The sequence below is a fragment of the Gadus morhua genome, unplaced genomic scaffold, assembly GCF_902167405.1.
Source record: "Gadus morhua unplaced genomic scaffold, gadMor3.0, whole genome shotgun sequence".
Taxonomy (NCBI): domain Eukaryota; kingdom Metazoa; phylum Chordata; class Actinopteri; order Gadiformes; family Gadidae; genus Gadus; species Gadus morhua.
The window spans coordinates 6,796-30,000 of NW_021964017.1; the positions used below are offsets into that span (position 1 = coordinate 6,796).

At 48.1% G+C, this 23,205-nt stretch overlaps 1 protein-coding gene across 1 annotated transcript in view; it reads left to right on the top strand.

The window, feature by feature from the left end:
• Window positions 1-1,031: 1,031 nt before the first annotated feature.
• Window positions 1,032-23,205, top strand: part of lrmda (leucine rich melanocyte differentiation associated) — a 22,842-nt gene continuing 668 nt past the window's right edge. Inside the window, exons 1-3 of the mRNA XM_030350113.1 lie at window positions 1,032-1,231; window positions 17,385-17,511; window positions 19,740-19,879. Of these exons, the coding sequence (XP_030205973.1) occupies window positions 17,404-17,511; window positions 19,740-19,879 (248 nt within the window). The 5' untranslated portion in view covers window positions 1,032-1,231; window positions 17,385-17,403. The remainder of the gene's footprint in view (window positions 1,232-17,384; window positions 17,512-19,739; window positions 19,880-23,205) is intronic.

The window sequence follows — 23,205 nt, forward strand, 5'->3', positions numbered from 1 at the left end:
TCTCCTTATTCTGACACTACAATAACCCATAATTCTCTCCGTCACTCAGTGTTTCAAGGTTAGTGTTTTTATTGCGAGAGCCGGGCAAGGGCATTTACATTTTGGAAGATGGAATGAAACGGGTCCGGGAAATGTAAAAGGGTTAAGGGGAGGGGGGGGTGCAGATTTTAGTCTCTTGTCACTTTGCATTTCACCCCCTTTCTACATTTTGTGGGGTCTCTTTTAAAGACGATTGTTGAATAAGCCTAAAAACCTGATCCATGCGTCTTATTATAAATCAAAGAATTGCAGATTTCCAGAACAGTGCTATACATCAGTGCTGACTGGTATAGAAAATGTGTTTATATTACTTATTTACCTTGAACTATTACTGTTTTGGTGGGCAGTTGTTGAATATAATACAATACCCTTAAAAAATAAGTGATTATTACAATTGCAGTTATAGTATTATCATTATGGTCCTGTGCCACTAAACTGGTAGACCATGGCATTAACACTGTGTGGGTTAAGAGTTTGATTCCCAGTGGGGGCCACCTATACTAAGAAATATATACACTCACAGTATTGCAGGTATCTTACGATAAAATCCCCCACCAAATGGCACATACTCATTAATAACATAATATTTAATTTAAATATATTCATCACGTTTCGATGCCACACAGATTACACACACACATATAAGCACACGCAATGTGTGTAATACATCAACGGTGACAAAGCGTGCTTTGTTTAAAAGAAGCGCTCTCGTTATATCCAACGGTTCCCCAGCAGCAGCAGCCATGCTATTCCTCCATGTTCTTAAGGTTAAATAGTATTTCCCTGTGAAGCCGTCCACCTCATCCCTCCAGCACTCTTCAAAGGTATGTATTTCATCGCCGGCTGACAGGCCTGACACCATAATTGACCTGAAAGCTTCCATCTTCTTTGGAAAAATTCTCCCCCCCCCCCAACCTCTCTGTAATGTGTATCTAGCAGATAAAATGATTCCGCCACTCCCACCTTCTACTGGTTTGTCAGTCGTCGAACGGAGGCAGTGTCTGGGTGACTGTCTGAACGTCTGTCTGGCTGGCTGGCTGGCTGACGAGCAGACTGACAGACGGACCTGACGTGCGTGGGCTCGTCATCCTTGTGTTTCAACTCGCTGTGATCATGAGACGTCCCTTACGGATGCACAGGATTTCCATTGTTCGACGAGAACAAGGTCTTCGCACTTAAGACCGCTCCTTTGGTAAGCCGAGGGGTGCTTTAAAACAGGTTAAATACTTAATAGTTTTCTCTTTCTTCCTCATAATGGCTTTCCTGACAGTCTGTCCTTTGATTTCCCCCTCTCTCCTCATTCTACCCTGCATTGTTATTGTACCACCACTTGAACCTGTGCCGCTCAAACATAATATATTCACAAGGAAAGGCTCCTAATAATAAAAAGGGATATTGTGTTCTTATGTTTGTACTCCCACTCGCCCACCCCTATCCTTGCTTTCACTTTTATTCCCACTAGCCCATATAAAAAGATGATAGTTGTTCTTTTAGTTTTTGGTATGCCGTTTCATGTTGCAGTTTCACGCTCGGTCCGCAAACCCGAGACATTTCTTCTTCTTCTGGCTTGTCTTTGTCTTCGTCTTCATCTCTTCTTCTTCTTCTTCTTCTTCTTCTTCTTCTTCTTCTGCTTCTTCTGCTTCTTCTGCTTTGTCTTTTTCTTTGTCTTTGTCTTTGTCTTTGTCTTTGTCTTTGTCTTTGTCTTCTTCTTCTTCTTCTGCGTTCCCCTAGCTTATTGGCCCTGTGGATCGCCTCCATCCGTCGGCTGGTGTGTCGGTGGCGTGTAAATGTGATCTAACCCTGCCGCCACACTCCCAACGCCTCGCTGTCAGTTCACCGCGTGTTTTCGGAGGCGGTTTGTTATTAGATTAATTATCGCTGTATTGACTAACTGTGATAGGGTCCCGTGATCTCTTCTCACCTACGTAAAACACCCCGCTCTCTCTGTCTCTGTGTATCACTCTCTCTCTCCCTCTCTCACCCTTTCTCTCTCCCTCTTTCACATCCTCACTCTCTCTCCGTCTTTATATCTCTTGCTCTCTCTCTCTCTCCCTGTCTTTGTCTCTCACCCCTGCTCTCTGTCTTTCTCTCTCTCTCTGTCTCAGTCTCTCTTTCAACCTTAATGTGAATAACATCAGAGATTACATTTTTTATAAGTGTACATAAGGAAGCCAAAAACCGAATGTGAGATCCAGTACTCTATGTACCTGCTCAAAAATAAATAAATGAATAGCCCTTTGTGTGAGGGACCTTAAAAGCAATGGGAATTATGTTCTGAACAAATATGAGGCATGTGTTTATTTATCCATTGTCCTCGCTTACAAAGTAGGGGCAGGTGTTTTATACCACTGAGGTGAAAGGCATTTCAATCTCAGTGGGCAGCAGCACTTTGCACCGGGGTAAATATAGGGAGGGTTAGGGGGGTAGCTACCAGCTCTGAAAAGGACCCTCTCAGCTCCCCTGGTAAACCCTCTGGACGTCAGGCGTCCCCCCCAGCCCCTGCCCTTGTCCCCCCCATAGAGCACCGATCAGTGGCCCTGATGCGGTTGTCCCCTTGCATGTTCCTCTGGGGCCTCAACCGGGGCCAATTCCGGTGCCCTAACAGCTCAAATTAAGCCATTTTGTCTCACGTGGTTGAAAACAAACCAAGACCCATTATATGTTTGTTTTCCCTTTTCTTTTATAAATGAATACCCTCTCCTGCCTGTCCCCTTTTCTCTTCTCCTCACACTGGCCCTTGGTCCTTGGTGTTGATGTTAACCCCAGCCGCCCCCACCCTCCCCCCTCTCCCATCATCCCCTCACCTCTCTCACCCCTCTTTGCTCTCAAGTTTGCCGGTGCGGGGTCCAGCGAGGAGAGCAGGGATAGGGGGTGAGATGTGGGGGTGGGGGGGGGGGGGGGGGGGTCAGTGTTTCCACTCCAGCGGTGTCAACTCCAATCTGGGGCGATTTGGTGTGAAATGTGTGCCATGGTGGGTGTGTGTGTGTGTGTGTGGGGGGGCTCGCGGGTCAGACCCCTGGTAATTGATGTTGCTTATTCATCTGCTCTCCCCTGTCCGCTCTTCTCTCCAGCCGGGCACAGCGACTGTTTTTTGTTTGTCTAAATTGTTTGAAGATTTACTGTCGGGGTCTTCTCGGGGGGGGGGGGGCCCTGAGAACCCCCGCCCAACCGAAGCCCGTCTCCACCCCCGACCGCGGAGCCTCCATGACCGCGGCACGGCATGGTGCCTCAACACTGGGGCTGGGGATGATGACAAGGAGGAGGGGGATACAATGGCGTGCGCACAAAAGGGGAGCTTCCCCGCCCCCCCGGCCCGCCGAACACAAGGCCCAGAGGACATGGCCTAGCGTGATCCGGGGCACCGGGGGTACGGCACAATGGCGGAGCCCACAAAGGAGGGCCCTCTCTGAGGATGGAGCTGAGGGGACATCTCCCCCGGCATGGCAAGCAGGCAGGCAGGCCGGTCTCTCTCTTCTCTCGCTCTCTCGCTCTCTCTCTCTCTCTCTCTCTCTCTCTCTCTCTCTCTCTCTTTCTTCTCTCGCTCTCTCGCTCTCTCGCTCTCTCGCTCTCTCCCGCAGTATGATTAACCACAGAGACAGCCGAACTAATGGGCCTGTTGAGATCATCCAGCTCTACAATAACCGGCATTCAGGATGGACGTGAAGGTAGCCAGCAAAGAGAGTAATTGGCTAGGAGAGATTTTTTTCCTCCGTGCCAAGTTGCTAGGATGGGGGGGAGAGAGAAAAATGCTATGTTATTTATTAATAAGTCAAATATGTTAGGTTAGTTAAGGTAGAGACAGACGGGTTGGGGGGGGGGGGGGGGGGATTCCGACGGCGTTGGGTTGGCGGTCGGGCGCGCTGCGCGGCGGATAGTTTCCGCTCCGTTCCTCCTCACTAGCGTTAGCTGCTAGCTGGAGCGCAGGATGAAACGCCCGCTCCGTTTAGCCGTAAAGCTGGCCGCCGCCGCGTCGGTTCGTGATGGAGGAGCCATGTTTAATCTGGCCCCCTCTGACACGCGGAGCGGCCACATGGGTGGTATGTCCTCCAGGGGCCCTTTGAAGAATAAGAGATTTAGCGGAGAGAGAGCGGGAGCAAGGGACGGGGATTTGGATCATTACACAATAAAGAACAGTTCTTAAGTACCTCGGCGAGTCGGAGGGGAAGTGACGGTTAATGATGTTGACAGCAATTCACCTCAGCGTCGAATTACTGAGAGATTTGACTCGACTTGCCTTTTTTAATGAGCCTCACTCTGTAAAGGTAATGGGCCAGCGGAGAGATTCAAGAAAGATGTGGCGGGGTGACGGAGGTTAGGGGTGGGGGGGAGGGGAGACAGTGGGAGAGAGAATTATAAAAATATAGAAAAAGGGGAGAAGAAAGATTGGTTCTCTTGTGCTTTCTGTGCAGCGGCGAGCTGTACTGCTGCCAATTGTGTTAACGCTGGGCAGGTCTCAGGCTCGCGCCCTTTAAGCTGTCATCTCTAGGAGCGAGAGAGCCAGGAAGGCCATCTTCAAAAGAGAGAGAGCGAGAGGGAGGGAGAGAGAGCAAGGCCCACTAGTGCTGGGAGACTCTATGTTCTGTCGGGTCTGTTTTTTTTTTGGTGGGGGGGGGATTCTTCTAAGCCATGTGCACACAGATCACCAGGTCTAATCACATTGTTTCTGCGATGCCGGGTCGTCCACCTGCCAAAGGCCACTAATACCCTTATCGCTGTTCCCTACGCGTCTGTGTAACCCGGGCTTTTTTCCAGTCCCTGTTTCCTGGATATCACTCATTATACATGAGATTGACTGTTTATACTGTACCAGTTCCAAGAATAATTTCCGCCTTCTCGCCCTTGTTTGCAATTTCTTATCATCCATGATTATGTGCAATCTTTTCACGTAAAAAATGGAAATGCTTAACTGACAGAGCGACAGTTGATTCACAGTTCTATTTTTCCTGACTGCCATCAAAGTAACATAGCTTGGCTGTCTTTGTCGTCTTTGAGCGTCTTCGCACTGAATATGTAAGTCAAAAAGCGCAATTCGGTGCCAATTATGCATTGACAGAGATGTCAGTGGGAAAATGCAACATTTAAATTCAAACGATGGGATTCAATGTCAAACTGCATCTCGCTGTGACACGTTCTATTATCTCCCCGGCGTGGTGTAAAACACGGGAGAAAACAACACGCATGAAAGAAACTAGTCCCAAAGGTCAACGTTATAACTTTCTTTTATGATCCCCCCCATCTCCTAGGCATGATTGCATGTCAATCACAGGGCCTATTAATACGGCAAAGTCTAAACATCTGCATGCCGTGTATTATGGCGTATGAAGTACAATAACGTAAATGATGGACGCCCGTCGGCGATCTCATTGCCACAGCGTTTTGCTACTCTTTCTGTAACCGTAAACACTTCTACAGAGAATGTACGATCCTCTGGCCTCGTGATGTATGAGTTGCACTTTCATTTTACTTTGTGGGGAAAAGGCGAAAGGCAATGAGCTCAATTTTATTTATATTAACGACGGAACAGGGCGGTTTGAGGATTTAATTGGTATGAATAGTTGTCTAATTATCACTTCTCAGCCTGTTCGCCACGCTACGATTATGTAATTATCATTCTGAAACGTTGTGGAACGATATTGCTTTTTGCGTGTCATAGCTAAGACGCCGCCGTACCTGACATTCAGTGAGCCACTTAATGATGCGCTGGAAAGACAGATAATTAGATTGTGATAACGGCTTCAGCGTCGGGGCGGACCCAGCAAACATTGTTGGATCCACTGCTCTACTCGACTCTATTGTGTTGGGTGTGTTCTATAGTATATGAGTTATATATTATATCCCATCGCATTATGATCTATTTCATTCAATTTTTTGTATTCCAACGATGTATTGTTTAGTGCTGAGCTTTCTTCTCTCCTCTGTCGTGTGGTCTTCTACTCTGGCTTGTTCTGTTGAAGGGTGGTGTGTGATGTGTCCTATTCTTGTGGGATATGTTCTATATTAAATTATATCATTTTCTATTCTATGTGTAATATTTTGCTCTGCTCTATTCTAATATTTTCGTGTGTTTGTGTGTGTGTGTGTGTGTGTGTGTGTGTGTGTGTGTGTGTGTGTGTGTGTGTGTGTGTGTGTGTGTGTGTGTGTGTGTGTGTGTGTGTGTGTGTGTGTGTGTGCAGCTTCAGGTGGGACATCCCTAATGAGAGACTACAACTGCCTACACGTGTTCTGCTTGTAGGGGTGGGGTCTTCCTCGTGTCGTTACCTGTACCCCCCGCAGAGTGCCTTGTTTGTCAGGCAGGAAGAAGATGCCTCAACCCCTCCCCCCCTCCCCCCTCCCCCTCCCCCTTCCCCCTCCCATGCTGAGCATCCATATCTCTCCTGCCGATAGCATTAGTGTTAGCGTTAGCCTTGTCAGCTGGCTAGCGCCGGCCTGGCTACCGGGGCGAGGAGGACGTACACACACGGCGGCGGCGGCGGCGGCGACAAGACAGACAGGCGCACCTCCACGGGGGGCCGATGTGGGGGGGTCGCCGGGGTTGATGGGTAATGTGACGGCAGGGCAGGGAGACGGAGCAGCATCAGCACAGCCGCCACCACAAGCATGCGGTTGCCGTGGTGTCAACAGCAGCTGTACACTTGCTTTCGAAACTTTTTAATTAGCACTAATTACCTTTGCAGGGGAAATGTTGAGGCTTGAAAGGATTTGTGTCAGCAAGTGAGAGATCAAAGATGGTGGTGTTGTGCATTTTAATCTCCGCACGCCCAGGGAATGGGGAACCGTGAGGGAGAGGGAGAGAGAGAGAGAGAGAGGGAGAGAGAGAGAGAGAGAGAGAGAGAGAGAGAGAGAGAGAGAGAGAGAGAGAGAGAGAGAGAGAGAGAGAGAGAGAGAGAGAGGGAGGGAGAGAGGGAGAGGGAGGGAGGGAGGGAGGGAGGGAGGGAGGGAGAGAGAGAGAGAGAGAGAGAGAGAGAGAGAGAGAGAGAGAGAGAGAGAGAGAGAGAGAGAGAGAGAGAGAGAGAGAGAGAGAGAGAGAGAGAGAGAGAGAGAGAGAGAGAGAGAGAGAGAGAGAGAGAGAGAGAGAGAGAGGGAGAGGGAGAGAGCGTGTGTGTGTGGGGGGTGGGGGGGGGAGAGAGAGGGAGGGGTGGAATGAGAGGGAAGGAAGTAGTTGAGCTACCCAGGTGGTACAGAAGTATTCTACTTCTCGTAATCTCCCCCACCAATCACACGGCGGGTCGGCCTGCATTATGTGATTTCAAGCTAGTTTGGAGTAATTAACTTTCTCATTTAAATTTGTGAATAGAAACGGTGTGCTTTAATCTTGTTGTTCAGCCGCCCCTACCATCCCCTCTCCCCTCTCCCCTCTCCCCTCTCCCTTCTCCCCTCTCCACTCTCCCCTCTCCCCTCTCCATTCTCCCCTCTCCCCTCTCCACTCTCCCCTCTCCCTACTCCCCTCTCCCCCCTCCTCTCTCTATTATTTGTGTGAGTGCGTGTGCTACTGTGTGTAGTGTTTGACTGTGTGTGTGTGTGTGTGTGTGTGTGTGTGTGCGTGTAGACCTTTCACTCTTGGTGTGTTTGACTATGCGTTTGTGCGTGTGTGTCTGCGTGTGTGTGTGTGTGTGTGTATGCGTGTCTGTGTGTGTGTGGTGTTTTTACTGTGTGTGCAGTGCTTTCAGTGTGTGTGTGTGTGTGTGTGTGTGTGCGTATGTGTCATGGCTCTGGCTCTGTCGGGAGCGCCTCGCAATTGCGATGTGACTGGCAGGCAATTCATAGAGGTGGTTTTTAATGCATGCCTGGACAGCGGGTGGCAGGGTCATCCGTCAGGCATCAAGACAACATCGATCATTCGCCATGAGGAGCCCGCGCGGGGATAGTGATTATTTGCTATTAGTTGGATGCTGAGGAATACAAATGGCAGGGCGGTTGACAGTTGAACTCACTCACTTGTAATGCGGACTGGCTCCCCCTTCTCCTCCCCTCCCACCCTCCCCCCCTCCCCCTCCCCCTTTATTTTCTTCCAGAAAATGACGTTGACAGTGTTGAGTCGTCTTCCCGCGAGGGAAGTGTTTTTGCGCCAGTGGCGGTGGTCATGTTTAAAGTTTAAAGAGTGACGTTTGAGCGGTACGTCACGCATAATACTGGCACTTAGTGGTGCGGAAGTCTAGCCTAGCTCCGCCCGCCTAAGTACTTCCGCTCAATTTGAATTTCCCTTCAGTACTAGGTCTGGGTCTGTGGTATGTTAGTGGCTCTTCTCCGTCCAAATTTTCTGCGTCCAATCAGCGAAAAGAGGGAGTGGCTGAGTTTGATGATGTTAAAGTCAGCTCTCGTTGACGGACATCTTTTAAACTTCAACAGACACCCGCCTTCAAGTGAGTTAACGTTTGTAGGTCCAGGTCCAGACTCTCTGTGCAAATGAAATGAAGTACGAGAGTCTGGTAGGACCAGGCTAGCGGAAGTCACTGGAAACACGCAAAAAGAAAAATACAATTTTGACGATGTATGATACAGTTGGAAATGTTTGGGCTGTCTGATGATTTCTTGTCTGTGGTTCTAATAAGTTTGAAACGTTTGCGCGTTATCTTTCATCGAAATGATGCATTCCTGGCTGATTTAGCTTTAATGCAAACACTACATTATTCCTTGTGCGCTCACACTCGTGCACTTTAATAGCTGTTCTGCAAACTTCCTTCCACATGACTTAATTTACGTGATTTAGGGAGTATACTTCATTTTAATAATGACACTGTGCCCGTGTGAATGCATCTCGTTAATTGGCTGTGGGCTCGGCTTAAAAAGCTGCCTTTTACTGTGTGTGTGTGTGTGTGTGTGTGTGTGTGTGTGTGTGTGTGTGTGTGTGTGTGTGTGTGTGTGTGTGGGTGTGTGGGTGGGTGGGTGGGTGGGTGGGTGGGTGGGTGGGTGGGTGGGTGCGCGTCTGTTTGTGAGCGTTCATTTGTGTCGATGAGTGTGTGTGTGCTTGTGTGCATGACCGCCTGTATATGTGGGGTTATGTTCAAGCTTTTATGTGTGTGTGTGTGTGTGTGTGTGTGTGTGTGTGTGTGTGTGTGTGTGTGTGTGTGTGTGTGTGTGTGTGTGTGTGTGTGTGTGTACATTTGTGTGGATGACCGTGTGTGTGTGTCTGTGTGTGTGGGTGTGCATGCATGTTTGTGTCTGTGTGTGTGTGTGTGTCTGTATGTGTGTCAGGGTGTGTGTGTGCATGTGCACATTTGTGACCCAATGATGCACTCGCTGACTGAGATGCCATCAAGGAATTGATTTTCAGCCGCGATTTACTGTGAGGGGAGGGCAGTTTGTCATGTGAAGAGACAACTAATCCTCCAATACCAACAAACACCAGGAGCATGCCTGCACTATGAACACGACCCAGGCCCTGGAAGGGGATGCTTTCATCTGGCTCTCTCTTCTCTGTCTTCCTTCTCCAGTCACTCTGAGGCTCCTATCTCTCTCTTTCTATTTATACATCCCTCTTTTTCTCTCTCTCTCTCTCTCTCTCTGTCTCTCCATCTCTCTCTCTCTGTCTCTCTCTCTCTCTCGCCCTCTTTGTATCTCTCTCTCTCTCTCCCTCTCTGTTTCTCCATCTCTCTCTTTCTCTCTCAGCATCTCTTTCTCTCTCTCTTTCTCCCTATCTTTTATCTCTCTCTCTCTCTTTCTCCATCTCTCTCTCTCTCTCTCTCTCTCTCTCTCTCTCTCTCTCTCTCTCTCTCTCTCTCTCTCTCTCTCTCTCTCTCTCTCTCTCTCTCTCTCTTTTTCTCCATTTCTCTCTCTTTCTCTGTGTCTTTCTTTCTCTATGTCTTTCTCTGTCTCTCCCTCTGTCGCTCTCTGTCTCTGTCTCTCTCTGTCTCTGTCTCTCTCTCCCGCTCTCTGTCTCTCTGCTCTCTGTGCAGAGAGAAGTGAAGAAATATTCTTCCCAAGGAAGCCCCCAATGCATCTTTTGCATCCATGTCGTATATGCAGTTCTTTTTTCGAATATATGAAAAAAATATTTTTCTCTCTCTATAAATATATATAGATCTATATACATCGATTTATATCTACGACTTTGAGTGATCTCTGCGACCGCCCTTGACTGACAAGGAAGCTTCTCCCTCTGTGGGCTCAACATTCCTGGCTTCTCAATCAGATCATTGTTGGCTCTTAGGCTTAAGCCCGGGCCAGCCCAGGGTCACGGCGGGCTTATAAGGTCAGAGCTGTCAGGAGTGTCTGTCAGGTCCCCAGCCCTGAGACCGGCAGACGATAAGGCCCGGTCTGGACGGGGATGTGGAAGCAGAGGCACGAGGCCCGACCACACTGAATAGAGGGGAGGACACTTTGATGTGTGTGTGTCTTGATATGTGTGTGTGTGTGTGCGTGTGCATGTGGGTGTGTGTGTGTGTGTGTCTGTATACCTGCACCTCTAGCTGAATGTGTGCATCTGAGTGTGTGTGTGTGTGTGTGTGTGTGTGTGTGTGTGTGTGTGTGTGTGTGTGTGTGTGTGTGTGTGTGTGTGTGTTTGCGTGTGTGCTGTCGGTGATTGGGCAGACTCATGAGCCCCTCTGCTAGCCCTAATGACATAAGAGAGAACATTAAGCTCACACACTCAGCAGGCAGAGCAGCGGAAACGTAAAAGGTGTGTCCATAACTCAGCTGCACCGTCCACAGGGGGCCTCACACTGAACGCCTTGCTCAAGCTAAGTGTCGGAGAGATACTCAGAGATCTGGGGACCTTACTGTGTGTGTGTCTGGGTGTGTGTGTGTGTGTGTGTGTGTGTGTGTGTGTATGTGGGTGTGTGTGTGTCGTTCATGATAGACACAGTGTGTCTGAGTGTGTGTGTGCGTGTGTTTGTGTGAGTGTGTGTTTGTGTGTATCTGGGTGTGTGTGTGTCTGTGTGTGTGTGTGTTTCACCACCACTTAATCGTCATTCGCACAACCCACGACATTTAAAGATAAGCAATACTTTTTAAACGCATTAATTTATACATTTCCCCGGAACGTGTTTTTTTTCCCCAAATTAGAAATACAAATAAACAATACCGGTGATTTATATTTCATTTCATTTGGTCACATATGATGTAACCGAATGCAAAAGTTCAGATCTGTCATAACGCGGCCAATCATCGGCATATTCGTCTAATCCAAGAAGAGATTAGGGGAGCGAACCCACACATATACACACACCGCACAAACACTGACACCAAGAGAGATTTTTTTTTGCCAGCGGCCCTGAACGTATCCCTTAATGATTTGCATCGCCATTAATAGTCATTTGCAAGTGCCTGGGCGGAGAAGTGTGTAATCCCCTTTCTCTCCCCGCTCCATCTCCGTGTGTGAATTGACATGCTTGGGGGGGGATTGTGGGGTCGGCGGGGGTGTAGGGATGGGGGAGGATGAGAGCAGGGTGGGGGTGGGGGGGTTCCTGGACGTGTGATCTTTAAATGAATGCCACCTGAGGCCTCGCCTGACATCCATGGAGAGAGAGAGAGACAGACAGACAGACAGGCAAGGCCCCCCCCCCCTCGCTGTAGTAGTCTGTCCGTCTGGGAGGTGGTGGGCGGGGCGAGTGTGGGCGGGGCTGGGAAGGCGGTGGGCAGATTGAGGCTGATAATGACAGTCCTGGTTATGCCGTCGCCGCCGCCATGACAACGGTTCAGACGTGTGACGTTGCTGGAGGGAACGCGTGGCGGAGCCAGGTTTCATCCGAACCCCCGCATGGGGTGATGGTGTGTGTGTTGTGTGTGTGTGTGTGTGTGTGTGTGTGTGTGTGTGTGTGTGTGTGTGTGTGTGTGTGTGTGTGTGTGTGTGTTGTTCTCTATGTGTTAGGGGGTGAGGAGGAGAGTAGAGGCTGTATTAATTTCGATATAAAAATAGCTGCTGTCTTATTCCCCCACGCACTAATCCCGCCGTGGTTCGGGGCGGTTGTTGGTGTGTTTGGTCTGTTGACGTGTCTTCCCGCTGTTTTGATGTTTGTGTTTTTTGGCGTGCATGCAGGAGTGATGAAATGGCCCTGCCAATATACGCCATCCCCCCCCCCCCCACTCCAACGTTGCAGACGTTGACTGGACTAATTGGGGTAAACGCGTTGCGTTTGTCCACACACACATCAGTGGTTTTTAATGAGTTATTGCTCCTCACAGGGTCTGACAAGGTCAGGGCCGTTCGCTTTGAGAATTGAACGATCAAATGTAAATATTTATATCTTGGACAGATGAGGGTATTTTTTTTTTTTTTTTTCTCAGTTTATTACCCTCCATGTTGCCACACACAAAGGCGCGGACGTACAAACACGCACACACACACACACACACACACACACACACACACACACACACACACACACACAGATACTAACAAGGATATACACTCTCTCTCTCTCTCTCTCTCTCTCTCTCTCTCTCTCTCTCTCTCTCTCTCTCTCTCTCTGTCTCTCTCTCAGACTCTCTCTCTCTCTCTCGCTAACACACACGCAGACTCTGTGAAGGTTTATTAAATCCAGTCCAGACACAGGGCTTCCAGTGCCACTGTCCTCTCCCATTCATTACGGCGGCTTATCGTGGCAGGCCATCTGAACTGCTCTCTGTATAGTCCATTATGCACATAGGATGGCCATCACGACCCCAGTATTGGTCAATTCATCAAACATTTATATGTTGCCCTCTGAACGGTGCGTCAATCTGCCTGTCACTTTCCCCAGGCCTGTTCCTTCCTATTGGAATAATAAAGGGCAGTGTGCCCGCAGCACCCTCCCACGTCAGGGCTTATGCGGAGGACACGCAAGGCCTGCCAAAGTCCTGGACCACAATCTGAGGTTTCTATTCGGGCTGATTCACAGTCGTCATCAGTAGAGGTGCCCAATGTGGCTATGGGCTTTCGGAGCGACTGTGTAGTGAATGAAGCTTGAAGTGATTCAGAGCTAAACCTTTTTGAGTTTTAGTTTGGAAGCCTTTCCAAATTTCTGATTTCCGCTTGTCTTAAAGATGCCGCCATCGGTTGGTTTTGACAATCTGCAGGAGAAGGAGTGAGGTTGAAGAGGGAACGTTTTAATGAAAGAGAGATCCTCGACAGGGGCCGTTCTTCATCGCCGGCCTGAGGACGTCTGGTGTGACAACCCGCGCCCCATTGGCAGACGTGACTGACATGTCAGCCAATAGCTGTGGAGAGTTCTGTTCCGTCCGCTGTCAGCAGTACTTTATCAATCAGTGTGTCTGCATTAGTATTAGTCAATTGATCCATCTGTCTATGTCTGCCCTCGTCTCGAGCGGCACGTGTGCCTGTGTGTGTGTGAGTGTGTGTCCGTGTGTGTGTGTGTGTGTGTGTGTGTGTGTGTGTGTGTGTGTGTGTGTGTGTGTGTGTATGTGTGTGTGTGTGTGTGTGTGTGTGTGTGTACGTGCGTGTGTGAGTCATCTTCAGTGTCAATGTCCTTGTGGTATTCCTCTGTAAGACCCCACCCCCCCTGATCAAACACACTCTTACTCACACAAACTCTCTCACACACACACACACACACACACACGCACACATGCGCAAACACATACACACACAACCCCGCCTTCCTGTGCTTAGAGTTCAGGTCCCACCCTACTCTGCTGTCAGTTTACACGCATCAAACGTTTCGGCGAGGCGTTGCAACCATGCATGCACTCTAGAGTACACACACACACACACACACACACACACACACACACACACACACACACACACACTGATACTATCACACGCTGCCACACACACACTCCCGCAAGGCTGTGATGTATGATGAGAAGCCAACGTGGGCTAAGTGGTCGTCATAGCACGAGACGGGCCGGGTGAGGTATTAGCTCTGACAATAAGGCTGATCATAATTATCTTAACAAGGATGAGTGCTGAAGGCCCACCTCGTTAAAGATAGCTCTCTCTCTCTCTCTCACTCTCTCTCTCGCTCTCTCTCTCTCTCTCGCTCTCTCTCTCTCTCACTCTCTCTCTCTCTCTCTCTCGCTTTCTCTCTCTCTCTCTCTCTCTACTCTCGCTCTCTCTCGCTCTTGTTTCTGATCTCTTTCTCTCTTTCTCTCTCTCTCGTGTGTATGAGCCTATACATATATCTATATCTATATAGATATAGATATAGATACAGATAAAGATAGATAGATGGTTAGGAAATGTAGATCCATATTGCCCCTTTATTTAATTACGAAATGTAAACACACGTGTCTAATATTATACAAAGTGTGTTATCGTTATTTTATTATTTACTTTCAATAATAGTTCATAACTATTAAGGCTTTTTAGATCAAATACAGGGTACATGTGCACAATGCATCGTTTATTTTACAATCTGTAAGAGTTTATATGATGTCATTATAATTGTATTCCCATTGTGTTAGGCTTTATGTCCCCATTGTCTCTGTTGTTTCTGAACACCCCCGCGGGCCCTGGCTCAATTATGCTCATTAGCACTGAAAAAAAGAGACAATAACAAAAACAAGAGAAAGCCGTAACATAACATGTATAGTTGAACTGATTTGTACCGCACTTTCACTGTGTTCTGCGCGCTCTTCCACTATAAAAAGAGATTAAAATCGAAAACAAAAACACCTAAACCCACGGAGAACTAAGCTCTGTGTTGTGTTGTGTATGGTGAGGGAGTCAGTTGTGCCGGTGAGCAGACGAGAGAGAGAGAGAGAGAGAGAGAGAGAGAGAGAGAGAGAGAGAGAGAGAGAGAGAGAGAGAGAGAGAGAGAGAGAGAGAGAGAGAGAGAGAGAGAGAGAGAGAGAGAGAGAGAGAGAGAGAGACTACCAGGGAGGCTGCGGGACGCTGGGAGACCCTGCCTGGTAATTAATGCTGGATGGGCCTCGGTGACTCTCCCCTGGCTCTGCATTTAACTGATTAAATCAGCCGGCGCACGCAGCAGTGGTGACATGAAAACAACAATTAATAAGACTCCCCTCTGAGCCACACTGCTCCCTTTAACCGACCAGCTAATAACATAACCCAGAGGAGCCCGACACACTCGCACGTGCACACATGTATGTGCACACATACAAACACACGCGCACACGCAAAAATAAATGATCAGACAAAAACATACACACACACTCTCAGACACACACACACACACACTCACAGACACACACACACACACACACACACACACAAACACAAACCTCTACCCAGCCACACACACATGCATACGTGCACGTTTATTCACATGCACACACATGCACGTGCACACCCAAATGTACACGGTTACATGCATGCGCACATGCCACAGGCACAGGTGGCAAGAGTTAGGCAGTTCTATTTACAACGTCATCCATGCTGCTGTTGTTGTTGCCTTTTCTGTGTGTCCCACACTCAAAACACAAAAATGTTAAGATAAATTGGTCCAATATCCATCATACAACTGACTCTTACACTGACTGTGGTCAGGGTTGGAGTCAGTTTTACTCTACCTGCTTTTACTTTATTATCCTTGTTCGGGTGCTTACTCGATACACACACACACACACACACACACACACACACACACACACACACACACACACACACACACACACACACACACACACACACACACAGCATCCCTCAAACTGAGGTCGCTTGTTGCTGTTTGACATTCATTTCTAGATTGTCATGATAAGGCTGTTATATTTACATGGCCTCCCTCTCGCTGTGTGTTTGTGTGTGATTGAGTGTGTGTGTGTTCGGTTCGTGTGCGTGTGTGTTTGCGTGACAGTGACACTAGCCAGACTTCGCCTGCAGTATAAGTTCACACTCCGAGCCCAGGTTGTTTAAACCATTCTGTATACCCTGAGGATGTCATTCCACAGAAAAAGATGACATTGTTTAGCCGAATCCACAGCAACATCGTGTCAAGGTTGTCTGTGTGCTTCGTAAATTACACACACATGTTGGGGTGGGGAGGGGGATTTATTAGTCCTTGCTGGCTGGCTAATCATGGACAAAAAAATAAAGACACCCACTCACACAGAAAGAGTCCACCAGACCAGCGCAAGTACTTTACTTGGATTCAAGTTAAACGAGGCTTGGAGTTTGAACTGAGGGAAGAAAGATGTTGTCGGGAAGTGATTCAGGCACATTCAGGTCCTGGCAGATTTAAATGTCAATGAAGTCACTCAAGACACTTAAACATTGCATGTTGACAGTGTGTGCCGCTATGTGACAGCACACACACCACACACACATCTCCGATTGTTCACCTTCCACAACTTGAACTTTGTAAGACCTCCACATTACTCCCAGCACCGCTCTCAATCATTTTTATGCTTGTTGTGTTTGTGTGTGTGTGTGTGTGTGTGTGTGTGTGTGTGTGTGTCTGTGTCTGTGTGTGTGTGTGTGTGTGTGTGTGTGTGTGTGTGTGTGTGTAGTGTGCGAGGCTGTGCACGTGCCTGTGTGTGTAAAAACTTATATGTGGATGTGTGTACCTCCTCGAAGCAGATGAGGAAAATGTCTCCCTATTGTTGTTTCGTTTTTTCATCCTTTTTTTTTCCCCCGAACCAAAATAGTTCTGTGTCAAAATAAATCTCTCGACTAACCTCCCGTCAACAAACAGTGGTGGATAGTCCGCTCCGTCGCCGCGGCGACGTTCTATCTGTGATTGCGGGCTTGTTCCCTCCCCCCCTGCGCTGTGGAAGGCGTTTTCGCAAAAAATGATGGATGACAAGTTAAATTTGTGTCCGGGGAGTGAAGGTGAACTGTGACAGAGTGATTTGTCTTGGGAATGGAGGGTTAGGGTCAGGCGAAACCGGGCGCCTGAAGGCACAAGACATTGACAAATTCATCCTGCCCGCCGCATTTCTGAAGCCTTTTGTTTTGAATCCGGGCTACTCACAAGTGACCCCCATCCCTCTTCCTGCCAGCCTCTGAAGGATGCGTCTTGATGCCAGGGGAGCTCGGCTCTACTAATTCTCGTCATTCTCTCCCCTGACAGCTCTAGACACACACACACACACACACCGAGAGCTACACACACACACACCGTACACATATGCACACACACACACACACCGTACACATATACATACACACAAACACACACGGACACACTCACTGTATACACATATACATACAAATTCTCACACACATATACACACACACACAAACATATACACACACACAAACACACTTGTACACACACATACACACACACACACGCTTATACACACACACACACACACACACGCATGCGCGCGCGCACACACACACACACACACACACACACGCTCACTCTCCCTGGGTGAATGAAAGGGAGGCAGGCTGAAATATTTATTTCTGCCAAATAATAGCTTGCCAGATTAAGGGCCATATCATTTATTCTGTGTTTTTTCCCGTCTTCCTCTTTTTCCGTCTTTCTTTATCATGGCAGGTCACTGGCTGGGCTCGACATGTTTTCCGGACTAGAAGAGCTGGTCGCTGACAACAATATGCTGGGGAATGACCTGCAGTTGCCCTGGTTACCCAGCCTTCACACCTTGACGCTCAATAAGAACCAGATATCCTTTTTGTTGTTTTCAAAACAAAACACACGCCTCATCTGAAACACACATGCTTCCTGAAGTTTCTTAAATGTCTCTTGTTTTAGCACACGTTGAATAATATGTATATATATATTGTATAAGTGGTTTTAAATAGAATGCTAATTTGTATCTATTTACAGTGAATGTAAGGAATGAAACTTAAATTAGAATTGATTTCTTATATTGCTTGTTGCCAGACAGAGAAAGGGTTTTTTTAACCACAGTGACCTCTAGTGGAGGGAGGTAGTCAAATTGGAGAATGAGGGAAAACATGAAGAGAGAGAATAAGAAACATATACGACAAGAAAGAAGAGCTGAATTCAAAATAGTGCTTACGGTCTCGATCCAAGATGTATGTGCATTACAAAATCAAGATTTAGTCAGGTTTTATGCATTTGTCAAATAGTGCAATTTATAAACTGGACATATGTACTCAATTCGAATAGAAATTAATCTGATTTGTGATCAAATCAGAATCTGATCATTTGATTTGGGAATCACAGATTGTATTTTCTAAGTATCCAGTATCCCCCCCACACCCACAGACACACAAATACACACATACCAAAAGCAGGCGTGTTAAATCCAAATTCAACATAATCACGCACACACCACACAGCTGTTTACGATCATTTGGAAAATGTACAAACTTCCTCTTTTACTTTCAAAACAGGTTTGAAAGGTGTCCTGTTTTCCCCCTTGTCGGATAGATCCTCGGGCAAAAGATACGCACACACACACACACGATCCCGATGCACACACACACACACACACACATTATCCCAACACACATACACGTACACACACACGCACGATCCAAATAAATACACGCACACACATGCAAATTCACACACACACACACACACACACCACGTATACAGACACACACAAACATAACCGTACATACCCAGACACCCTCAAACACAGACTCACACATTCACACACACACACAACACAACACACATAACACCATCAGATATCTGCAGACACACACGCACACACACACACACACACACACACACACACACACACACATAAACTCACGATCACACACCAACATCCACAGGCACAAATTCATACAGTACACAGCACACACCCACGTTGCGCTTTCCCAGTCAACATTAAAAGTAGGGCTTCTTGAAGTGTGCATATGGGACTGTGTGCCAGTGAGTGTGCTAGTGAAGTGGTCGCTGCATGCTAATAGGCCAATTATGTACATCCTGTCGTGCCGCCGTGCCATTTTAAAGCTGGAGCACTGCATTAGCGCGCTCCTATTTTGACACTTTGGGGCTCAATTTTCCGAACCAACTGAATGTATTAGTGATGAATGTGCCTGCTTAGGGGATGTTTGTTTTTTTTTCCGCGCGCACACACACACACACCAAAAAAAAAAAAAGGGCTAACTTTTTCCCCGGCACTGGGAAGCACGGACTGCTTGGACCACAGGGCATCCATCATGTTGTCACTGCTCCGTGCCCGGCCACCTAGGAAATGAAAGGGAACTGGAGAGGGAGAGAGTTAGGGGGGTAGTCGGACAGCCAGGGAGGGAGGGAGAGAGAGAGAGAGAGAGAGAGAGAGAGAGAGAGAGAGAGAGAGAGAGAGAGAGAGAGAGAGAGAGAGAGAGAGAGAGAGAGAGAGAGAGAGAGAGAGAGAGAGAGAGAGAGAGAGAGAGAGAGAGAGAGAGAAGGAAAGAGGTGCGCAACAACCAAATTGAGAGTAGGTAATGAAAGGAGAGAGGGTTAAGGAGGTAATGAGAGAGAGAGAGAGAGAGAGAGGAGGGATTGAGCAGGCAGAAAAGAGGTGCCCAACAACCAAATTGTGTCACTGCTATATGCCAAACCTTACACCTTCAATTCCCTACTCTCCCTTAATCCTCCTCCCTCCCTCCCCAACCAGTATTACCCAACGTACACATAGCCAGTGAGTGACATCTTTGAAGACAGCGTGTGTGTGTGTGTGTCTGCCTACGTGTGTGTGTGTGTGTGTGTGTGTGTGTGTGTGTGTGTGTGCGTGTGTGTGAAGGCCAGGGAACGGGGCAAGTGTGTGAGGTGCTGGGTGGAGGAGGTTGAAGCGGTGGTGGTACTGCATGCTAATGTAATTAACAGAGATGGAGGAGCTGGGAGGGGGGGGGGGGCCCATGTATATATGTGTGTGTGTGTGTGTGTGTGTGTGTGTGTGATTCCTTGACATCCGCCCTCTGACACCTGACTGACATCGAGGCGCTGCTGGAGCAGCTGGGGGCGTTGACCCCGGCCCTCCGTTACCTCAGCCTGCTGGGGAACGAGGCCTGTCCCAACGAGCTTGTCAGCCCCGATAAGGACGAGGACGACTACCAGAGATACAGGTACGCTGGGACCTGGGGCTGGAGCTGGGCTGGGGGCTGGGGGCTGGGGCAGGGCTGGAGCTGGGCTGGGGGCTGGGGGCTGGGGCAGGGCTGGGGCCGGGCTTGGGGCTGGAGCTGGGCTGGGGGCTGGGGCCGGGCTTGGGCTGGAGCTGGGCTGGGGGCTGGGGGCTGGGGCAGGGCTGGGGGCTGGGGCAGGGCTGGGGCAGGGCTGGGGGCTGGGGGCTGGGGGCTGGAGCTGGGCTGGGGGCTGGGGGCTGGGGCTGGGCTGGGGGCTGGGGGCTGGGAGCTGGGGGCTGGGAGCTGGAGGCTGGGGGCTGGGGCAGGGCTTGGGCTAGGGATTGGGAGCTGGGGAATGGGGCTGGGGGATTGGGGGGGGGAGTGCCAGGGTAAGGGCTGACTGCGGTCACCCCTCACTCTGGAAGCACAGCTCTGTTCTAATTGATCTTGATAATGATGATTTAATACAGCTTGATGGTGTTTCCCTTGTGTTGCCGTGATGTCCGACAGTATTTATGCTGACACGATAAGAGAATTACTGTCGACATTACGACATAATGAAATGACACAATAAACAAGTGAAATATGCAGCTATGTGGTATATCTACATACATAATATGAAGGCGGTGGTTTTAAAGACAAAAACAATATAGGAATCAGGGTTTCAAAACATTTATTAGTATATTATTTTTTTCCAATCATAGATGTTATTTATTATACATTTCATATAATTATAGACGCTCTTCCATTCCCTTCATGGGTTTTACAGAGGCAGACACCCCAAGGAAATGTTAAAATGAGCAAATCAAATATTAACCGAAACAATGAGATAGTGAGTAACAGACAAACAGCTAGCTACCTAAAGAGACAGAGGGAGAGAGAGAGTGAGAGAGAGAGACACACAGAGTGGTTGCTTTTTATTGTTAGTGATTGCTTTGTGCTTCCAGACCGCTACTTTTCACAAGCTGGTTGTGGATTCGACCACATCACTCTCTAAAAGCTTTGTCAACTCCCCTCCTGCCTTTCTCTCTCTCGTTCACTCTCTCTCCCTCTACACTCCAGTTTGCAAAATGGATTTCATGTGTGACTAGTCACTGCCACAAATGAGTGTTTACTAGCCTGCCGTAGCAGAGCGTGTTATGCATTAAACATGGCGCTAGGCCGCGAGCCATGCAACATGACCACCATGTGTCGGGGTCCTTTACATGAAGCGCGATAAAAGGCGAAAAGCATACTCTCTTTTGTCTGCTTTAGCCCTAAGTGCTTGTTTCGGACGATGTGTTGCCTATTAATCATTTAACACTACGACACACTCCTTCCTCGAACAGCCCTCTTTCTCTGTCTCTCTCACTCTATCTATCTCTCTCCCTCTGTTGTGGTTTCCTTTCTTTCACTCTCTCTCTCTCCCTTGCTCTTTCGCTCTCTCTGTCAACCCCTGTTTCTGTCAAGTGTTTTTCTCCTTTCTTTCATTTTTTTCTTTCTTTGAATTATTTCCTTTCCCATCCGCTGCACTCATTCACTTTCTCTCTCGCCTTCACTCTGGGTCTCGTTGTCTTTTGTTCTTTAATTTTTCAGTTCTTCATTTCTTTCGTTGATTCCCTTCTTTACATCAATGTCGCTCCCAAGTTCCCCTGTTCCTCTGTCCTTCACACTCTTTCTGCCTAGCTATCTTTCCCTCCATCCTTTTTTATTTCTCTCTTTCTTTATTTTCTTCTTCCTTTCTTCCTTTCTTCCTTTTCATTTCTCTGTCTTTTCACCACTGTCACTCACACAGCCTCTCTCTCTCTCTCTCTCTCTCTCTCTCTCTCTCTCTCTCTCTCTCTCTCTCTCTCTCTCTCTCTCTCTCTCTCTCTCTCTCTCTCTCTCGTCTCTCTCGCCCTCTGGTTGCTGCGCTTATACCTCACGGAGGACGGCTTGCCATGGCGTTTGATTGACAGCATCTATCGCCCTGTGATGTAATATTCATAAATGTGTCACATAGTAAAACATCAATTTGACCATGATGCAGATTTCATGTCTGGCGACGTTAGGCCAAATACGGGTTGTGACAGCTCTGGCCTTAGGGCGATAAGTCGTTGTCCCCCCCTCCCCGGCCAAGATACCCCGGCACTGTGTTTGGAATATCAAGGGCAGTACCCCCCCAATTAGTTACATGGCCCACCAGAAGTATCAGAGCACAGGGAACTGTCTGCGGGGATGTGTGCATGTGGCCAGGCGAACCCTTCACTGGCTCCCTAGTGGTCGTTGGAGGTATAACAATAACAAAGCTTTCTCCCATAGCGATACAGTCCCTGCCATGGTGGCGAATTGGGCTTTGCCGTCTGTTGTTCAGGCTGGTTCGGTTAGCTGGAGATGGGGTGGACATTTTGTTTCTGTTTTGTGGTATCAGTTTGAGCCTTCTGCTGTTATGAGCTTCATGGACTTGTTTTTCCCTGAGTACAGCAATGCCCAGCTGCACTTGGTTATGTACTCAACCCATTCCTTGTCCAAGATGTGCAGAGTAATAATTGTTTTATAATAATTCTTAAAAAAGTATAATAATAACAATAATAATAATAATAATAATAATAATGACAACAACAATAAACACTTTGACATACAGAATGTTTTGAGTCTGGTGATGTAGATACAGTGTGTTGTAGTAAAAACTTTGAAACAGGACATCACAATCTCCCCGACTGCCCCGGTGGTTATTGTGGTGATGATGTTGGTGGTGGTGGAGGTGGTGGTGGTGGTGGTGGTGTTGGTGGTGGTGTGGGTGATGGTGGTACCGGTGTTGGTGTTGGTGTTGATGATGATTATGGTGGTGTTGGTGATGATGGTGGTGGTGATGATGATTGGATTGGTGGTGGTGGTGCTGATAGTGATGGTGTTGGTGGTGGTGCTTGTGATGGTTCCCTGGCCCTGGTTGCTGGCAGCCGGATCTGTTGTCATCTGTGTATTCCAAAACCGTTCTCCTGACGTTTGAGAGACAGAGAGCATCTTAAGGCTTAGAGAGAGAGAGAGAGAGAGAGAGAGAGAGAGAGAGAGAGAGAGAGAGATCTGTGATGCTGAGGAACTGACAGCTCTGGTAGATGGGTCGGATCGCCTTTCCGTCTATTTTTGTTTTGTCGTGGTTTTTTTTTTTTTCCTGTGTTTTTTGTTTTGAATGTATCAGCTTTGAAGCTTATTATGTATGGGGAAAGTGTCACGGTACAATCTGTGTAAACCATGTCTTATATTTTATGTTTAGCAACTGCATTTCTTACCGTCCTGAGGAGGAACAGTGGGTCTTAATGATGCTTGTGTTGTGGTTGTCTGGATTAACTTCCGGATTTGTATATTTGAAT